Here is a 16,698-nt window from a genome sequence, read left to right on the forward strand (position 1 = left end):
GAATAGCAGGGGTTGAGTGTGGACCCTAAATCGTGTGAAGAATTCAGATCTGTTACATGTCTTGTTGCCCACAGAGATATCCAGTGTGACAGCCCAGGCGGCAGAGCCGAGGGTGAGTGCACCTCGGGGAATGGGGATGATGTGGCGTGCTCATCCTGTCCTGCTGCCAGCCCTCCCTCTTCAAGACAGGGATGCTGCCCTCTCTGATCCTATAGCCTATAGACGGAGTCGGGGGCGGGGGGCATGAGGAGTCTACTGTGTGTACCTGATTGAAGACCTGCAAGCAGTTAGGGCTTGGCCAGGGGCTGGAACATAGAGAGGCAATGGAACTGTAGAGAATGGTCCAGGGGCTTCATAGGCTATGGGAAGCTGAAGACGCTCTGTGAAGGATCTCCTGTCTCTCCTCTCCTGGCAGGTTCTGGTCCCGGCTTCTCGCACCCTCATGTCAGCCCCGGCCCCGCCCGGAGGCCCTAGGAGGACAAGGTCAGGATGCGTGTGAAGCCCCAGGGCCTGGTGGTGACTTCCAGTGCCGTGTGCAGCTCTCCTGACTACCTCCGAGAGCCCAAGTACTACCCCGGTGGTCCCCCAACCCCCCGGCCCTTGCTTCCCACCCGGCCCCCTGCCAGCCCACCTGACAAGGCCTTTTCCACTCACACCTTCTCTGAGAACCCACGCCCACCCCCACGCCGGGACCCCAGTGCCCGGCGTCCACCAGTCCTTGCCAAAGGAGACGACCTGCTACCCCCTCGGGCAGCCCGGCCTGTCTCCCAGGCCCACTGTCCCACACCGGCCCCAGACAGCAACTCCCTCCGTCACTGGGACAACGGCCGTGTGAACCTGCGTCCAGTGGTGCAGCTCATTGACATCATGAAGGACCTGACAAGGCTGTCCCAGGACCTGCAGCACAGTGGTGTGCATCTGGACTGTGGTGGGCTGAGACTGAGCCGCCCACCCGCTCCACCACCCGGTGACCTGCAGTATAGCTTCTTCTCCTCACCCAGCCTGGCCAACAGCATCCGCAGCCCGGAGGAGCGTGTCACCCCTCACGCCAAGTCAGAGCGGCCCAGCCACCCCCTCTATGAACCTGAGCCCGAGCCCAGGGATAGTCCCCAGCCTGGCCAAGGCCATGGTCCTGGAGCCACAGCTACGGCCACTGGTCTACCCCCAGAGCCTGAGCCCGATGGGCCTGATTACTCTGAGCTGGCAGATGCCGACATCCTCAGTGAACTGGCCTCCCTCACTTGTCCTGAGGCCCAGCTCCTGGAGGCCCAGGCCCTCGAGCCCCCGTCGCCGCAAGCTGAACCGCAGCTCCTGGACCCCCAGCCCCGCTTCTTAGACCCGCAGGCGCTGGAGCCTCTAGGGGAAGGTCTGGAGCTACCACCCCTGCAGCCCCTTGCTGACCCTCTGGGGCTGCCAAGCCTGACTCTGCAGGCCCTAGATACCCTACCTGACTCCCTGGAGTCCCAGCTCCTTGACCCCCAGGCCCTCGACCCCCTGCCCAAGTTGCTAGATGTTCCTGGCCGACGTCTAGAGCCCCAGCAGCCCCTGGGGCACTGCCAACTGGCTGAGCCCTTACGCTTGGACTTGTGCTCACCTCATGGTCCCCCTGGGCCTGAGGGCCACCCCAAATATGCCTTGAGGCGCACCGATAGGCCAAAGATCCTATGTCGCCGGCGGAAAGCCGGAAGGGGGCGGAAGGTAGACTCGGGACCTGAAGGCCGCCTACTTCCCCTGCCCATGCCTACAGGGCTGGCAGCTGCTCTGGCTGAGCCCCCACCCCTGCCACCACCTCCACCACCTCCTGCTCTGTCGGGCCCAGGCCCAGTTCCCGAGCTGGAGCCAGAGTCTTCTCAAACCCCAGTGATGCCCACCCGCAAAGGCAAGTGCAGGGGTGTGCGGCGCATGGTGGTGAAGATGGCCAAGATCCCTGTGTCACTGGGGCGGAGGAATAAGACCACGTACAAAGTTTCTTCCTTGAGCAGCAGTCTGAGTGTGGAAGGCAAAGAGCTGGGCTTGCGGGTGTCGACAGAGCCCACGCCGTTGCTGAAGATGAAAAACAATGGCCGGAACGTGGTGGTGGTCTTCCCGCCAGGTGAGATGCCCATCATTCTCAAGCGTAAGCGTGGCCGCCCTCCTAAGAACCTGCTGCTGGGTCCTGGCAAGCCCAAAGAGCCGACAGTGGTAGCTGCGGAGGCTGCTACCGTGTCAGCGGCCACCATGGCCATGCCGGAGGTGAAGAAACGGAGGAGGCGAAAACAAAAGCTGGCGTCTCCGCAGCCATCCTACGCAGCAGACGCCAATGACAGTAAGGCTGAATACTCCGATGTCCTTGCCAAGCTGGCCTTTCTTAACCGCCAGAGCCAGTGTGCAGGGAGGTGCTCACCACCCCGCTGCTGGACACCCAGTGAGCCTGAGTCAGTGCACCAGGCCCCAGACACCCAGAGCATCTCCCACTTCCTGCACCGCGTGCAGGGCTTCCGGAGGCGAGGAGGCAAAACGGGAGGCTTTGGAGGTAGGGGTGGAGGCCATGCAGCCAAGGCAGCCCGCTGTTCCTTTAGTGACTTCTTTGAGGGCATTGGCAAGAAGAAGAAGGTGGTAGCAGTGGCAGCTACTGGGGTTGTGGGTCCTGGTCTCACCGAGTTGGGGCATCCACGCAAAAGGGGCCGAGGGGAGGTAGATGCCCTCACCGGGAAGCCCAAGCGGAAGAGGCGGTCCCGGAAGAATGGGACTCTGTTCCCAGAGCAGGTGCCCAGTGGCCCAGGCTTTGGGGAGGCAGGTGCTGAGTGGGCTGGGGACAAGGGTGGTGGCTGGGCCCCTCACCATGGGCACCCAGGAGGGCAAGCTGGCCGAAACTGTGGCTTCCAAGGGACTGAGGCCCGGGCTTTTGCCTCCACTGGACTGGAGAGTGGGGCTTCAGGCCGAGGCAGCTACTATGCGGGTGCACCCTCAGGCCAGGCGGAGCTCAGCCAGGAGCGTCAAAACCTCTTCACTGGCTACTTTCGCTCCCTGCTTGACTCCGATGACTCCTCCGACCTCTTGGACTTTGCCCTCTCAGCCTCTCGCCCGGAGTCCCGGAAGGCATCAGGCACCTATGCGGGGCCTCCCTCCAGTGGGCTGCCTGCTCAGCGGGGGCTTGCCACCTTCCCAAGTCGGGGAGCCAAGGCTAGCCCAGTGGCAGTGGGCAACAGTGGAGCTGGGGCAGACCCCTCCTTCCAGCCCGTCCTGCCCTCCCGCCAGACCTTCCCACCAGGACGGGCAACAAGCTACGGGATAACCCCAGCCACTTCAGACTGCCGGGCAGCTGAGACCTTCCCAAAGCTGGCTCCCCCTCCTTCAGCCGTGGCCCGCTCACCTACAACCCACCCGCCTGCCAACACCTACCCGCCTCAGTATGGTGGCTACGGGGCAGGACAAAGCGTGTTTGCTCCAGCAAAACCTTTTTCGGGCCAGGACTGCGCTAACAGCAAAGACTGCAGCTTTGCCTACGGCAGCGGCAACAGCCTGCCGGCCTCACCCAGCAGCGCCCACAGTGCTGGCTATGCCCCACCGCCTACTGGGGGTCCCTGCCTGCCACCCAGCAAGGCATCCTTCTTCAACAGCTCTGAGGGGGGCCCCTTCTCCGGGTCGGCCCCCACGCCCTTGCGCTGTGACAGTCGGGCCAGCACTGTCTCCCCCGGTGGCTACATGGTGCCCAAGGGCACCACGGCGTCTGCCGCCTCTGCCGCCTCCTCCTCTTCCTCCTCCTTTCAGCCCTCACCCGAGAACTGTCGGCAGTTTGTGGGGGCGTCTCAGTGGCCTTTCCGGCAGGGGTATGGAGGCCTGGACTGGGCCTCAGAGGCCTTTAGTCAGCTCTACAATCCCAATTTTGACTGCCACGTCAGCGAGCCCAACGTGATCTTGGACATCTCGAACTACACGCCGCAGAAGGTGAAGCAGCAGACCGCCGTGTCCGAGACCTTCTCCGAGTCGTCCTCCGACAGCACCCAGTTCAATCAACCCGTTGGCGGTGGCGGTTTTCGGCGTGCCAACAGCGAGGCCTCGAGCAGTGAGGGCCAGTCAAGCTTGTCCAGCCTGGAGAAGCTCATGATGGACTGGAATGAAGCCTCGTCTGCTCCCGGTTACAACTGGAACCAGAGTGTCCTCTTTCAGAGCAGCTCCAAGCCGGGCCGCGGAAGGCGGAAGAAGGTGGACTTGTTTGAGACCTCGCATCTGGGCTTTTCAACATCTGCCTCCGCCACTGCCTCTGGCTACCCGTCCAAACGGAGCACCGGACCCCGGCAGCCTCGGGGTGGCCGGGGCAGTGGGACCTGCTCAGCCAAGAAGGAACGAGGTGGTACAGCGGCTAAAGCCAAGTTCATCCCCAAGCCACAGCCAGTTAATCCACTGTTCCAGGACAGCCCAGACCTAGGCCTGGACTACTACAGTGGAGATAGCAGCATGTCACCACTGCCCTCCCAATCAAGAGCCTTTGGTGTGGGAGAACGAGACCCCTGTGACTTCATGGGACCCTACTCCATGAATCCATCTACACCTTCTGATGGCACTTTTGGCCAAGGCTTCCACTGTGACTCTCCCAGCCTCGGTGCTCCGGAGCTTGATGGCAAGCATTTCCCACCACTGGCCCACCCACCCACAGTGTTTGATGCTGGCCTGCAGAAGGCCTACTCACCCACCTGTTCGCCCACACTGGGCTTCAAAGAAGAGCTGCGGCCACCACCTACAAAGCTGACTGCCTGTGAGCCCCTCAAGCATGGTCTTCAGGGGGCTAGCCTGAGCCATGCAGCCCAGGCCCACCTGAGCTGCCGGGACCTGCCGCTGGGCCAGCCTCACTATGATTCCCCTAGTTGCAAGGGTACAGCCTATTGGTACCCACCAGGTTCAGCTGCCCGTAGCCCACCTTATGAAGGCAAGGTGGGTTCAGGGCTGCTGGCTGACTTCCTGGGCAGGACGGAGGCTGTATGCCTCAGTGCCCCTCACCTGGCTAGCCCACCGGCCACGCCCAAGGCCGACAAGGAGCCACTGGAGATGGCCCGGCCGCCGGGTCCACCCCGTGGCCCCGCTGCAGCCACCGCTGGCTATGGCTGCCCTCTCCTTAGTGACTTAACCCTGTCCCCTGTGCCGAGGGACTCGCTGCTGCCCCTGCAGGACACTGCCTACAGGTATCCGGGCTTCATGCCACAGGCACATCCTGGCCTGGGGGGGGGGCCCTAAGAGTGGCTTCTTGGGGCCCATGGCGGAACCTCACCCTGAGGACACATTCACCGTCACCTCCCTGTAGTACCAACTGAAGTGCCGGCTGGACCACGAGGTTTTGTTCCTGGGTGAGTCTGGGGATGTGGCTACAGAGGGCAGAAACCTGAGGGGGAGGGAGTGGGGGGGAGAGCTGTTTGAAGAGAGGGAGGGTGGGGTGGTAGGCCTGGCCAGCAGGAAGGAAGGACTCAGGATTAGAAGGTGGATAGAGTCTGAGGAGCTTGTGTGGGGAACCCGGTAGGATATTCAGAAGTCCTGATCGTTGAAGTGGTAGAACCATCAATTGAGTAAGACCAAACGTTCATTCCCTTCCTTCTTGCCTGGGTAAGTGACACCACTTACCTCTTACGAAGGAGGGCATTTGTCTCACCCTGGATGAAGGAAGGAGTGGGCCAGTCATCTACTCAGGGCTCTCTAGGCTCCTCTGGTATAGTTAGTTTGCTTGGCAACAACTTCACAAAATGGCCCCTAGGATTCTCTCTCTTGTCCTTTTATCCTCAAAGGCCTTTCTTAAAGATTGAGACAGGGACTCACTGACCTTACACTCACAGGTAAGCTGTCTGCCATGCCCCTTCAGTGCTGGGATTAAAGATGTGTGTCACCACGCCCAAACTCTCCTTGGGCTTGATGTTGGTTCCGTGTGGTCAGGCCCCCGTGGGGACAAAGATAGAGATGTGCAGAACAGTGCCATTTCTGCCCCAGGAAACTGTAACCAAAGGGCCTGTGCAGGTAGAGAAACCAGTCCCTTTCCTCAAGCTAAATGCTTCTCCATAGTTGAGTTAAGAAGTCTGAGACACTTTGCCGTTGTTTCTGCCAGGTGCTATGCCCTCGTGGTTGAGGTCTGCTTTAGTGTTTTCAGGAAAATAAAAGGCGGGAAATGTTGCCATATAACTGGAGAGAATCGTGGGGTTAGAAGAATTATCTTCTTTTACAACAGTTTATTTCAAAATACAGCCACAGCTAGACCCACTCAGGGCAAGAGGTCTGCCACGGAATGGGCCAGACGTGGCCGTTGGCAGTGGAGTAGCCGAGAGCTGACTAAAGCCCTTGTCACTCTGGCTGCCCCAAAGCCTCCTGGGTGTTTTGCTTCCTGGTGGACTAGCCTGTCATCCCTGCTCTGGAGAGGCCATTCAAGGCCAGGGTGACTCAGGGTCCTGAAGTAGAGTCAGTGGAAACTTATGGCCCCCCCACTTTGCCAGACCCCAGCTGCCCTGGTGCCTGAGGGTGGCGAAGAGCCATTAAGAGAACCAGGAGGCCCCTGGGAACACCAGTCCTTGGTTGAACACCAGCTTGTTACGTGTTGAGCTCATGCCCTTTCCTGGCCTCTGTTTCCCCCATCTGTTTGAGAAAACTGACTTCAGTAACCCCTCAGGCTCTCACAGGTCTGTATGGCAGAGGCAATGGCTCAGGTTTTTGGGGGGGAGGGTAGCAGTGTTTTTCCTTCCTAATGAAGCCAGGCAAAGATTAAAATGGCCTTCCATTCCCGGTGCATCTCACTGCAAGTAGCAGGGCTGCAGATCTGAAGCAGGCCAGGGAGAAGCTGCTTAGGGTTTAAAATGTCAAACTCTTGATCCTTCTCACCGGAGGGGAGATGTCTCATGGATAATCCAGAAATGTGAAATAATCCCAAAACCGTTCCTCCCAGACTCTGGGATGGAAAATGAATGTGTGGGGGCTGGGTGTTTGGGCAGGTTACAGCTCAGTGCAGTGCATAATAGAACCACCCAGTGAGGCTTGAATGCGGGAGGAGCTGGGATACCATCCAGCCCCACATTCTAGCCTGTTCCCCACCCAGCACTGGGAGTTAGCAGGGACACATGCAGTTCCAGAGACATCTGTGCAGCCCTCCCCACATATCAGGCATTGGAAGCACCACAGATGAGGCACTTGATCCTTAGAAAGGGCCTCCAGTTCCAGGGGAAGAACCAAACACACACAGAATTGCATAGAGCACTTGGTGGTTAGAGCCATGGGGAAGGGTGGTTCGAGGCCCACTAGGAGGTTGTGAGAGCCTGCAACAGGCTGCCCAGACCTCACAGCTGCTACCAGCAAGGTGCAGGGGCTAGATGGTGGATAGGGAAGACCATTCTGGGCAGAGGAGACAGTAAGCAGTATGTACAGTCTTGAGGAGGGGGGGAGGAACTGGGTTCTGAAGAGCTGACAGATGAGAAGGCAGTCAAGCTAAGCAAGGGGCAGGCAAAACCAGATCCTGTAAGACACTTCAAGGAATTTGAGTCATTCCAAGATGCACGTACGGGAGCCCTGAAGACAGCGGCACAGTGAAACTGGGCAAGTGTTGCAAGAAAGGAGACCAGAGCAGCCAGCCATGATGGTGGCTTGGACTGAGGTGGTCTGGGTAGTTTCCCTTCCTTAGGATAGCACACAAGATCTGCGTGTAGGGCGACCCTCTCATGCCAATGGTGAGAGTGAGAAAGGTCGGAGGTTACAGAGAGGAGAGTGGAGAGGAAGTACAATTAGTAGAGGGTGTCACATCGTCCACAGAAGGCACCGGCACTGGGACAGTAATTCAGTCCAGCTGCTCATCGTGAGCCCTCTCCCGCTAACTCAGTAATGGGTGCTGGGGAGACAAAGCAGACGTGGCTCCTGTCCCAGGAAGTTAAAACAAGCACACGGAGAACCTGGAAACACCGGGTAGGGAATGGCAGGTGCCCCGAGTCAGGGAGACGCAAAGCGTGCACACCAGGCCCTGGGTGTGATGCTCAGAAGTCATTCCTCTGTACACATACGTGTTGTCCCTTTGTGTGACACTACCCCGGGTCTGCTCGCAGCATCTTGGGCAGAGAGTACGTTCTTGGCTTTCACTGGAGAAGTAAGGAAGCAGGCACAGTCGATCTGCCCAGGAATCTGTAGTTTATAAAACATGGAGCCATCCCTGGCTTTCAAAGCTTGCCACATGGCTGCTCTTCACCCACGTGTCCGGCTCCCCGGCTCCTCGGCTCCCTGGTTCCCCGGCTGCAAGATGATGGGTCACGTTAGGTGAACCTATGGTTCTTTAGGGGGATGAATTTTGTTTTAGGGTGGCCAGGAGTTGTTTTTGTGAGACAAGGTCTTGCTGTGTGGTAGCCCTGGCTGACTTGGAACTTGCTTCCTACTGCCTCAGCCCTCTGAGTGCTGGAGTTACAGGCTTGTACCACTGTATCCAGAAGGTCTAGCATTTTAAATGAATTTTGTGGATGTGTGGTAAGAAGCTGCACTTGAGCTCGAGGACCAGATGACACGATGTGGAGCTAGGGAGGGGCACTGCAGGCAGTGGGAACTAAGGGCAAAGGCAGGTTTCATCCCAGTGAGAGCCGGGGCATGACAGGTCAGAGGAGAGACAGCAAGGAATGTGTGTCCTGAGTGCTGTAGCTGATAGCACAGTTAGGGGTGGGTCAAAGGAGGGGGGCCTTGGGCCCATACAGGCATCTTCTCAGGTCCCTTAAATGAAAAGCAGAGCCAGACAAACTGGCTCCATAGTGGGACCCTTGAACCAAAGATCAACCACAGCAGACCCCGGGAACAGAGGTGAGTGGGTGGGAAGGGCCCGCATATATCCAGGAATCTCTGATCCTTTCCCCTCCCTACTAGCTAGCTCTTGGCTCTAAAACTGAGGCCAAGAGAAATGTCACAGGTCCTCCCAGGTTACACCAGTTGAGGCCTGACGGGAACAGGAGGCAGTTTCCAAGGCCACCATCCAGCCAGGGTCAGCAGGCATGCCCAGGCCTGGGCCAGGCCCGGCTGCTCTGGGCTTTGTCTCTCCGAGTCTTGAATCCTTAAGAGGTCACTTGATCTTACCTCTGGCTCTGAGCAAGAGACCTCATGTCAGGGCTCAGCCAGCCCTGCTTCCTCTGAGTTCCGGGTTTTCTTCCTTTTCTGAGGTCATCCTCCCCGTCTGCTTGCCTTCCCTGCAGCCATGTTTAGACCCTGCCTTCTTGTTCAGAGCCCCCACTTCTTAGAAATACCATCTTTCTATGAGCGTACCTTCCGCTGCTCTCCCTGTACCCCACATCCTTGGTAAAAGCAGAGCTCCCAAAGTGGCAGGCAGTGGCTAGGAGTGCATGTCTGTGGTCACACATAGGCCCCTAAGGTGGTTCCGTCCCTTACCAGCTAGGTGATCTGGTGACTCACATAACCTGGTGAGTCACGTCATCTCTATCTCTTGTAAGAATTAAGGGGATTGACATGTAAAGCCCTTAGCCCTGGCCTGGCCCACAGGAAAGCACCTTCTTGGTGGCTGGTAGATGGGTGGATGAATACCTTCCCACAGTCTGAATTCTGGGTCCCCAGTTCAAGCTGTGTGAGTCATACATCTCCAACCCCTGTTCCTGACCTTTGCGTGACCTTTGCTCCTACATCCGTTTGTCTACTGCCCTCCTACAGGGGTCTTATATTCTGCTGTGGGTCTGGAGCATTTGGAAACCTTGAAATTTCTCTGGGGCTGGAGATGGACGGAGCTGAGTGTGAAGAGTACTGGCCTGTTGTGCACAAGACAGCACTGGGGGATGAAGGACAGGCCAGTCACAGTGCTCTTTATGTTAGCCACTGTACTGAGTCCTCCTGGGGAGAGGTAGAGACACGGGGATGAAGTAAGCTCTACTCCAAGGACCTTCCAAAAAGCTGGGTCAGCTAGAATCCCGTCCACACAATCTGTAGTCTCTCCCCAGACACAAAGCACCCCAGAAGCCTTCTGTAGAACTTTATGTTTGCCCTGGGTCGCTCTGTCTGTCTTGTCCCTGCTGTCTTTGGTGCCATTGTGCCTGGGCTGCGGAAGTAGATGAAATCTGTGTCTAGTCCCCATGAACTAGCAGCCCACTCTGCACTGGCCCAAGACACCACTGACCTAATGGGCTTGTTTCAAACCACTGCTTGAGTACCATGTCCAAGGGAGGTACCACAATTCCTCCAGCCGGAGGGAGGATCCTCTAGCCAGCCCTTTGGAGCTACATGAGGAGGGCAGCAGGGACTTCCTTGAGGCTGGAAATGATCCTAACGAATGAGAGACTTCAGCAGCTAGAGCCCTACTCAGCCACCTGGGTCTCTGGCCCACCCCCACCCCAGTCCATTCTGCCCATGGTGGCTGCCAGAGTGCTTGTTATTCAGCATTCTTAGAGATGCACGATGTCCGGAACCCCTAAAATATTTATTGGGCAAATTGATTAGAGCGCATCTGCTCTTGCAACCCCATGCTTCACACCTTTTGACTGTACCCTTCCTCTCTAGCCCTCCTGTTTACAGAGTACAAGCCTGACGGTCCAGTACGGCGCCCAAGCTCTTCAGGCTTCTGTCCTGGCAACCACCCCTTTTTCAGCCCCATCTCACACGCAGGCAGTCAGGAGGGAACATCAGAGAGGTCTCTGCAGAAAGTGCCCTTCGCTTTGCCCTGGCCTGGGTTGCCCTCTCCTATCCACTGTGGTCTTCCACCTGTCACTGCCAGTCTCTCCCTCAGGCGACACCTCCTCCAAGAAGTGTTCCATGATCCTTCCCAGGCACAATCAATCTCCAGCTCTTTATGCATCCTTGACAGCCCTTTCTGGGAATGTCCCCAGCATACCATCAATTCCTTTAGGCTCGTCCCTCATCTTTGCATCGTCTCCCCAACTCCAGGATCTCACCATTTTGGGGGTATTTCAGGGGTGTGTGTGTGTGTGTGTGTGTGTGTGTGTGTGTGTGTGTACATCAAGTGTGTGGAGGTCAGAGGACTATTAGGAGTCCCTTCTCTTCTATCACCATGTAGGTTCTGGGCATCAGGCTTAGGACATCAGGGCTAGCAGTTAACGCTCCACCACCACCCCCAGCCATCTTGCTGTGTGTGTGTGTGTGTGTGTGTGTGTGTGTGTGTGTGTGTGTGTGAGAGAGAGAGAGAGAGAGAGAGAGAGAGAGAGAGAGAGAGAGAGAGAAGGAGGGAGAGAGGAAACAAGCTAATACACTGGAAGAACTACGAGAAGAGAAGAAGGGTCAGCTGAGCATGGTGGTTGTTGCATGCCTTCAATTCTAGCACTCAGGAGGCAGAAGCATGTGGACTCTGATTTCCAGACCAACCAAGGCTACAAAGAGACCCTGTCTCCACAAAAGAACAGATGAGGGGTGAAGGTTCCCAAATCTTTGGGAAGTAATCCTAAAAGCGGTGCATAAAAGCATGGTGTGTCAGTGAACCTATCAACTCTCAGGACCAGGTGGCTTTTGGAGGGAGACCTCCAAGCAGTGGTACTCCACCTAGGAGCGATAGAAACACTGAGTGACCGAACAGAGTGACTCTTGGGGAGCACCAACTCCATCATCCTTGCCTTTGGCGTCTACTTTGGTTGTGTGTCCACGTCATCGATGACGCTGTCCTGACATAGGACATTCCCTACAGGGAGGGTGGAGAGAGACGTGTATATGTGTGAAAGTGTACAGATGTGGGTATGGGGACAAGGACTTGTTCTCTGGGGACAAGTGGGAGGCAGAGTCACAGCAGATTGGTGGGTGTCTACAGGTAAGAAGCCTGTGTGGTCCCACCAGCAAGTACGGTAGGTCTCAGTGTCTGGCAGCAGAGGTGGTTCCCAGAGCCAAGGTTCAAGGCACAGATTTTGAAAAGTAGAGGAGTTACCCCAACGCCTGGCCTCCTTGGTTCCCATTGGGAACCTCCTGTGACCCTTCACTGAACCCCTAGTGGTATTTCTGCCTATCAGGTGTAGTTTAAGCCCCACAGAAATACCTTGTACATCGAGCTACCTCATAGGCCTGATAACCAGAAAATGCCAGAGAAGTAGCTTAGTCTTCATGCAATTGGTTTGTCCTTTGACCCCTCATGTCTGGGACACTTAAAGATCTCTCTCAGCACCTGTTCAAACTCTTTGCTTTGCAGAAAGAAAAGCGAAGCCTAGAGAGGGAAGGGCCTCCCTCTCTCTGTCTTCTCCCTTGTGTGACACTGAAATCCTCTTCTGGAGGCATACTGGAGGAAGTGGAGGTCAAGCCTGAGCACACACCCTAGCAGGAAGTGGATGTGAATCATGGTTGCTTAGTGGAGGCAGGAGTGTACACTCTGTTTCTAGGGAGAATGGCTCTCTCTGGGCAGCCTGATGTCTGTATCATCTCTAGCACTTTGAATCTCTGCCCAGGCAAAGACCACTGAAGTCCCAGACACCTCAGTTGCTAAAACTGCTAGAGTGTGAGGATGCAGAGAATGTGACTCTGAGATTCCTCATGGAGGCACAAAAGGTTACACCTTAGTAAAAGTGGTCAGTGTCCTAGGGTCGGGTGCATACTGGAACCCAGGGCTCAGAGGTACCACACACAGGTCTGTGTGCCAGAAGAGCAGAGTGGAGAATGGCAAATGCCTGGTAGCTATGGCAACAAGGCATTCTAAGGAGGCATCCTAGAGGTGCGTGAGAGAGAGCTGAGCTGGACACCCTGACATGCTGACCAGCCTTAGATCAGTGCTGGTGGTGTCATTCAGTCCACACACATGCACCATCCCAGCACGCTGAGCTCTGTACTTGGTGGTAATTTAGAGCTGCAGCCTTCCTTCCCAGACTGGACTGAGTGCTCCTCCTCTTCCTGAACCCCACATGACTTCCCTTGGCACCACCATCTACCTGCATGGAGATTGCCGGAATAGGATCTGTCTGCTTTGCTCTCCACTCAGCAGGCTTTTAGGTGGATCCAGACCTATTCCATTCTCTGCCTTGTTCCTATTCCTTGAGCTGGGCTGCATGGCACCTTAGTGTTTGATTCAGTTTTGAGCCTAGCTAGGTCTGTGTTCTATTCAGTATAGCATTCTCCCTTTCCAGGAACACCCCCAGCCTGCGATTCTTCCCCACCCACCACCCTCCCCCAGATTCTGCCTGAGCCCCTGGCTGGCCAAGTCCTGGAAGCTGGGAGGGCGCTGGGAGGGGAGGTAAGGTGCTCTGGGTAGCTTAGCAGAGGGTGAGAAAGCTCCTGCTGCCTGGCCGCAGGCACCATGGGAAGGTTCTGGCAGGAACCGCCTGCTGGGCTGAGATCACCATGGAGACCTGGCTTGCAGAGGGTCACTGGCACTGGCTAAGGGCTGGTGGGGGTGGGAGTGAAGGGGATTTATGCAGAATGTGTGCTCTGGGCCTTTGAGGGGAGCAGGCAGAACTGGGGTTCATCATCACTGTCACTGTGCCAGGTGGTTTGCAGCAGCTCCCCCCTCTCTCCAGTAGTTCCCCAAAAGAACTTGGCAGCTGTCCTTCAACTGCAGTGAAGCCAGCCTCTGGATTGAGGCCTCTCCAGTGCTTGCTAAGCCTGGTACCCCACATACCCTAGTCCCTTCCCTTCATCCCTGCAATTGGTTGTGCTTGTCACCCTAACTGCTGAGAGCTGACGTTCATCCCCCACAGCACCCCTGCTCCTTTGCTGCTTAACACCCCAATTGTGATACATCTGTCACAGGCACCCTGGCTTACCACCCCCGCCCCCCAGTAGCCCTTACTGTGGTACAGATCTAGTGTCCCGAGCCCTCAGCCCTCACCCTCCCTCATGCTTCTGGCCTAATCATCAAGATGGGGTGCTCCCTTTTCCCTGCAGGAGCCCACCTGGTATCCCTGGCTCTCTGGGGTGTCCTGGCAAGTCCAACCAGAGGACAAAAGTCATCCCTGGGGCTGATTGCCCGGCAGACAGCAGCTGAGGCTGAGTGGAATGCCAATGTGGCCCTGTAAGAGAGGAATGCTAAGAAAGTCCAGGGAAAGGGGCTTTCTGTCGCTGCCTGGCTCCTGGTGCCGTGGGGGAGGGCAGGTGGCACCCAGAGGAGACTTAGGAGGCGGTTAGCACCCCAGCCCTACCCCTGACTCTGGAGGAAATCGTCTCACACTTGGCGGTGGGAAGCCGGAATCCCAGCCCTCTGGGAGCCAGGCAGTCTAATGGCCCAAGGTTCTGGGAATGCCCTAAGCTGGCCCTGTCTTGGCTATCTCTTCCCTTACAGCACCAGAGCTGCAGGTCTGGCGGGGAGGCGGGCAGGCTGGTGGTCTGGATAGAGAAGATAAGTTCCACACGTGTGGTCCCACACACATGATCAGAGCTGTCTAGCAAAAGAAGGTACCTTAGCGGTGGTGGGGACTGGGGAGTTTCCAGGCTTCAGGAAGGCAGTGTTTGCGCCAAACACAGATGGCATTGTGTTGGATGATTTCTCTATTCCTTCATCCAGGCTGACTCCCTCATCACCTCATCTCTCCTAGGAGCAGAGTGGCTGAGGGGGCTGGAAAGAGGGCGGATTTAAAAGAACTAGAAGCAGTGTTCCACACCTGTGTGGTGCTGAGCTGAGGCTCTGCCCTGGTCCCTCTTCCCAACCATAGAGCTTAGAGGCATTACCAAGCAAGCTCATTAGTACAACATTTGGAAACTGAGGTTTAGAGAGCCCATCTGGCCCCAGGAAAATAATAAAAGTGACAATTAATTTATTTGTGTTCAACCTTTCTCTGGCTTGAACACTGGATCCAACAGCAAACCTAGGAGGGTGGTCCTGATGCCGTCCTTGGACTTTGTTTTTAAATCAGGGTCTCCTGTCTTACTGCCTCTACCCCATGAGTAGGGTGACAGGCTACAGCCAGCCTGCTTTATGCCATGCTGGGAATCAAACCCAGGGCTTCCTTCATACATGTTAGGCAAACACTTTACTAAATGAAATATGTCCCATCCCTGTGTGGTGGTTTGAGGCAGTCTGGCTGCAGCCTAGGCTAACCTTGAACTCAAGATCTTCCTGTTAGTCTCTTAAAGTGTTGGGATTACGGGTCTGAGCACCAGGTCCGGCTTTCTAGTATCCCTTTCGGACTAATGAGTAAAGTAAGCAGGTGCCTTTAACTCTTCTTTAAATCTTAGCACCTGGGGGGCAAAGGCAAGTGGATCTCTTAAGTTCAAGGCCAGCCAGAGTTCTGTGGTGAGACCCTGTCTCACACACACATAAAACAACAACAAAGAACCTTCAATGAGTAAACAGGCTTCAGCTCCTACACAAAGTCACAGAACTTTTAAATGATGGTACTGGCATGTGAGCTTAGCTATCTAACTCCAGAGCCTAGGTAGGCTCTTAGGACATCCTGCTTGGGGCCCTGACACCCTTCCAGCTCTTTCTTTCTTTCTTTCTTTCTTTCTTTCTTTCTTTCTTTCTTTCTTTCTTTCTTTCTTTCTTTCTTTCTCTCTCTCTCTCTCTCTCTCTCTCTCTCTCTCTCTCTCTTGTTTGTTTGTTTGTTTTGTTTAGAGTTTTTAAGTCAGGGTTTCTCTGTAGCTCAAGCTATCCTGGAACTCATTGTGGACCAGGCTGGCCTCAAACTCACAGAGATCCACCTGCTTCTCCAGCCCATCTTTCACTCCTGGTATGATCTTGGGCATTTACAAGTGGGCATTTTACGAATCCACCTGTAATTACAGTTCCCAGGAGGCTAAGGCAGGAGAATCAGCTAGCCTTGGCACATAGTGACTACATGAGACTGAACAAAAGTGCCACCAAATTAGGACACTGAACTTGGAGAAGACAAGGCAGAGTCCCCAAGTCACATGGGGGCCTGCCTGGAGAAGGAACAATGTTAGCTTCTCCAGAATTTTAGTGGGAACTGAGCCAGGCCTCTTTTTAGCCCCCGGGTCTTGGAGTCCAGTGTCTGTCTGCTGCTGACTTCTGTCTTTTCTTTTGTTCTCTTTGCAGCTTTCAGAAAACCAATGCCAAGACCCCTCCCAGCGTCCACATCGTCCTCTGGCAGGAGTGCCTGCCCCTCTGCCTCCCACCTGCCCTGTGCACCCCCTGCAGCCCTGTATCCCACCCCTCCCCCTCCCTGCCCATCTCCTCCACGCAGAAGCCGAAGGTGAGCCCTTTCTGCACAAAACCAGCAATTGTAAATACTTTTTAAAATGTACAAAACTTAAAAACAAAACACAGTTTTAGAAAAAGACAAAAAAAAGCGAGAGAGCGAGAGAGCGAGAGAGAGCGTGTGCAAGAGGTTGCCAGCAGGGCCTCGAGGTGTCCAGAACCCCTGCAAGTGTGCACTGAGAAATTTATCTACAGGTTGTTTGACAAAAATGAACAATATCCTATTTATTGTATATACTGTTTTATTATAAATTGTGGATTGTATATTGCATTCTGTAAACCTGCTGTGGTCCCGTGGTGTGCAAATTCGCATGGTGGGGGGCGGGAGGGAAAACCTCTTTTGGGAGCTTTTTTTTTTCTTTTTTTTTTCCTTTTTCACTCTTTTGGGTTTTATCTTCTGTTGTTGTTGTTGTTTTCTGTTGGCAGGACACACCCAAAGATCCAAGTTTGTATTAAAAAGAAATGAAAAAAAGCAAAAAAAAAAAAAACAAAAACAAAAACAAACAACCTTGTGTCTTGTAAAACAGACTATGTGAGGGTTGATGGACTGGACAGGGACACAGCTGGGCCTGGTCGCTATTGGTCCTCCAGAGGAGTTGAAATACCAAGTGTGCTCCTGTGTTCCCTACCTCTGAGTTACCCCGTTTGCC

General features: G+C 55.4%; 1 protein-coding gene across 1 annotated transcript; it reads left to right on the forward strand.

Moving 5' to 3' along the window:
• Window positions 1–421: 421 nt before the first annotated feature.
• Ahdc1 (AT-hook DNA binding motif containing 1) lies at window positions 422–16,124 on the forward strand. Its single transcript, XM_036177493.1, has 2 exons — window positions 422–5,321; window positions 15,887–16,124. Exon 1 carries the CDS (start codon window positions 490–492, stop codon window positions 5,209–5,211), a length of 4,722 nt encoding a protein of 1,573 aa, XP_036033386.1. The 5' UTR covers window positions 422–489; the 3' UTR covers window positions 5,212–5,321; window positions 15,887–16,124.
• Window positions 16,125–16,698: the final 574 nt, after the last annotated feature.

The sequence above is a fragment of the Onychomys torridus genome, chromosome 2, assembly GCF_903995425.1.
Source record: "Onychomys torridus chromosome 2, mOncTor1.1, whole genome shotgun sequence".
In the NCBI taxonomy this organism is placed as follows: domain Eukaryota; kingdom Metazoa; phylum Chordata; class Mammalia; order Rodentia; family Cricetidae; genus Onychomys; species Onychomys torridus.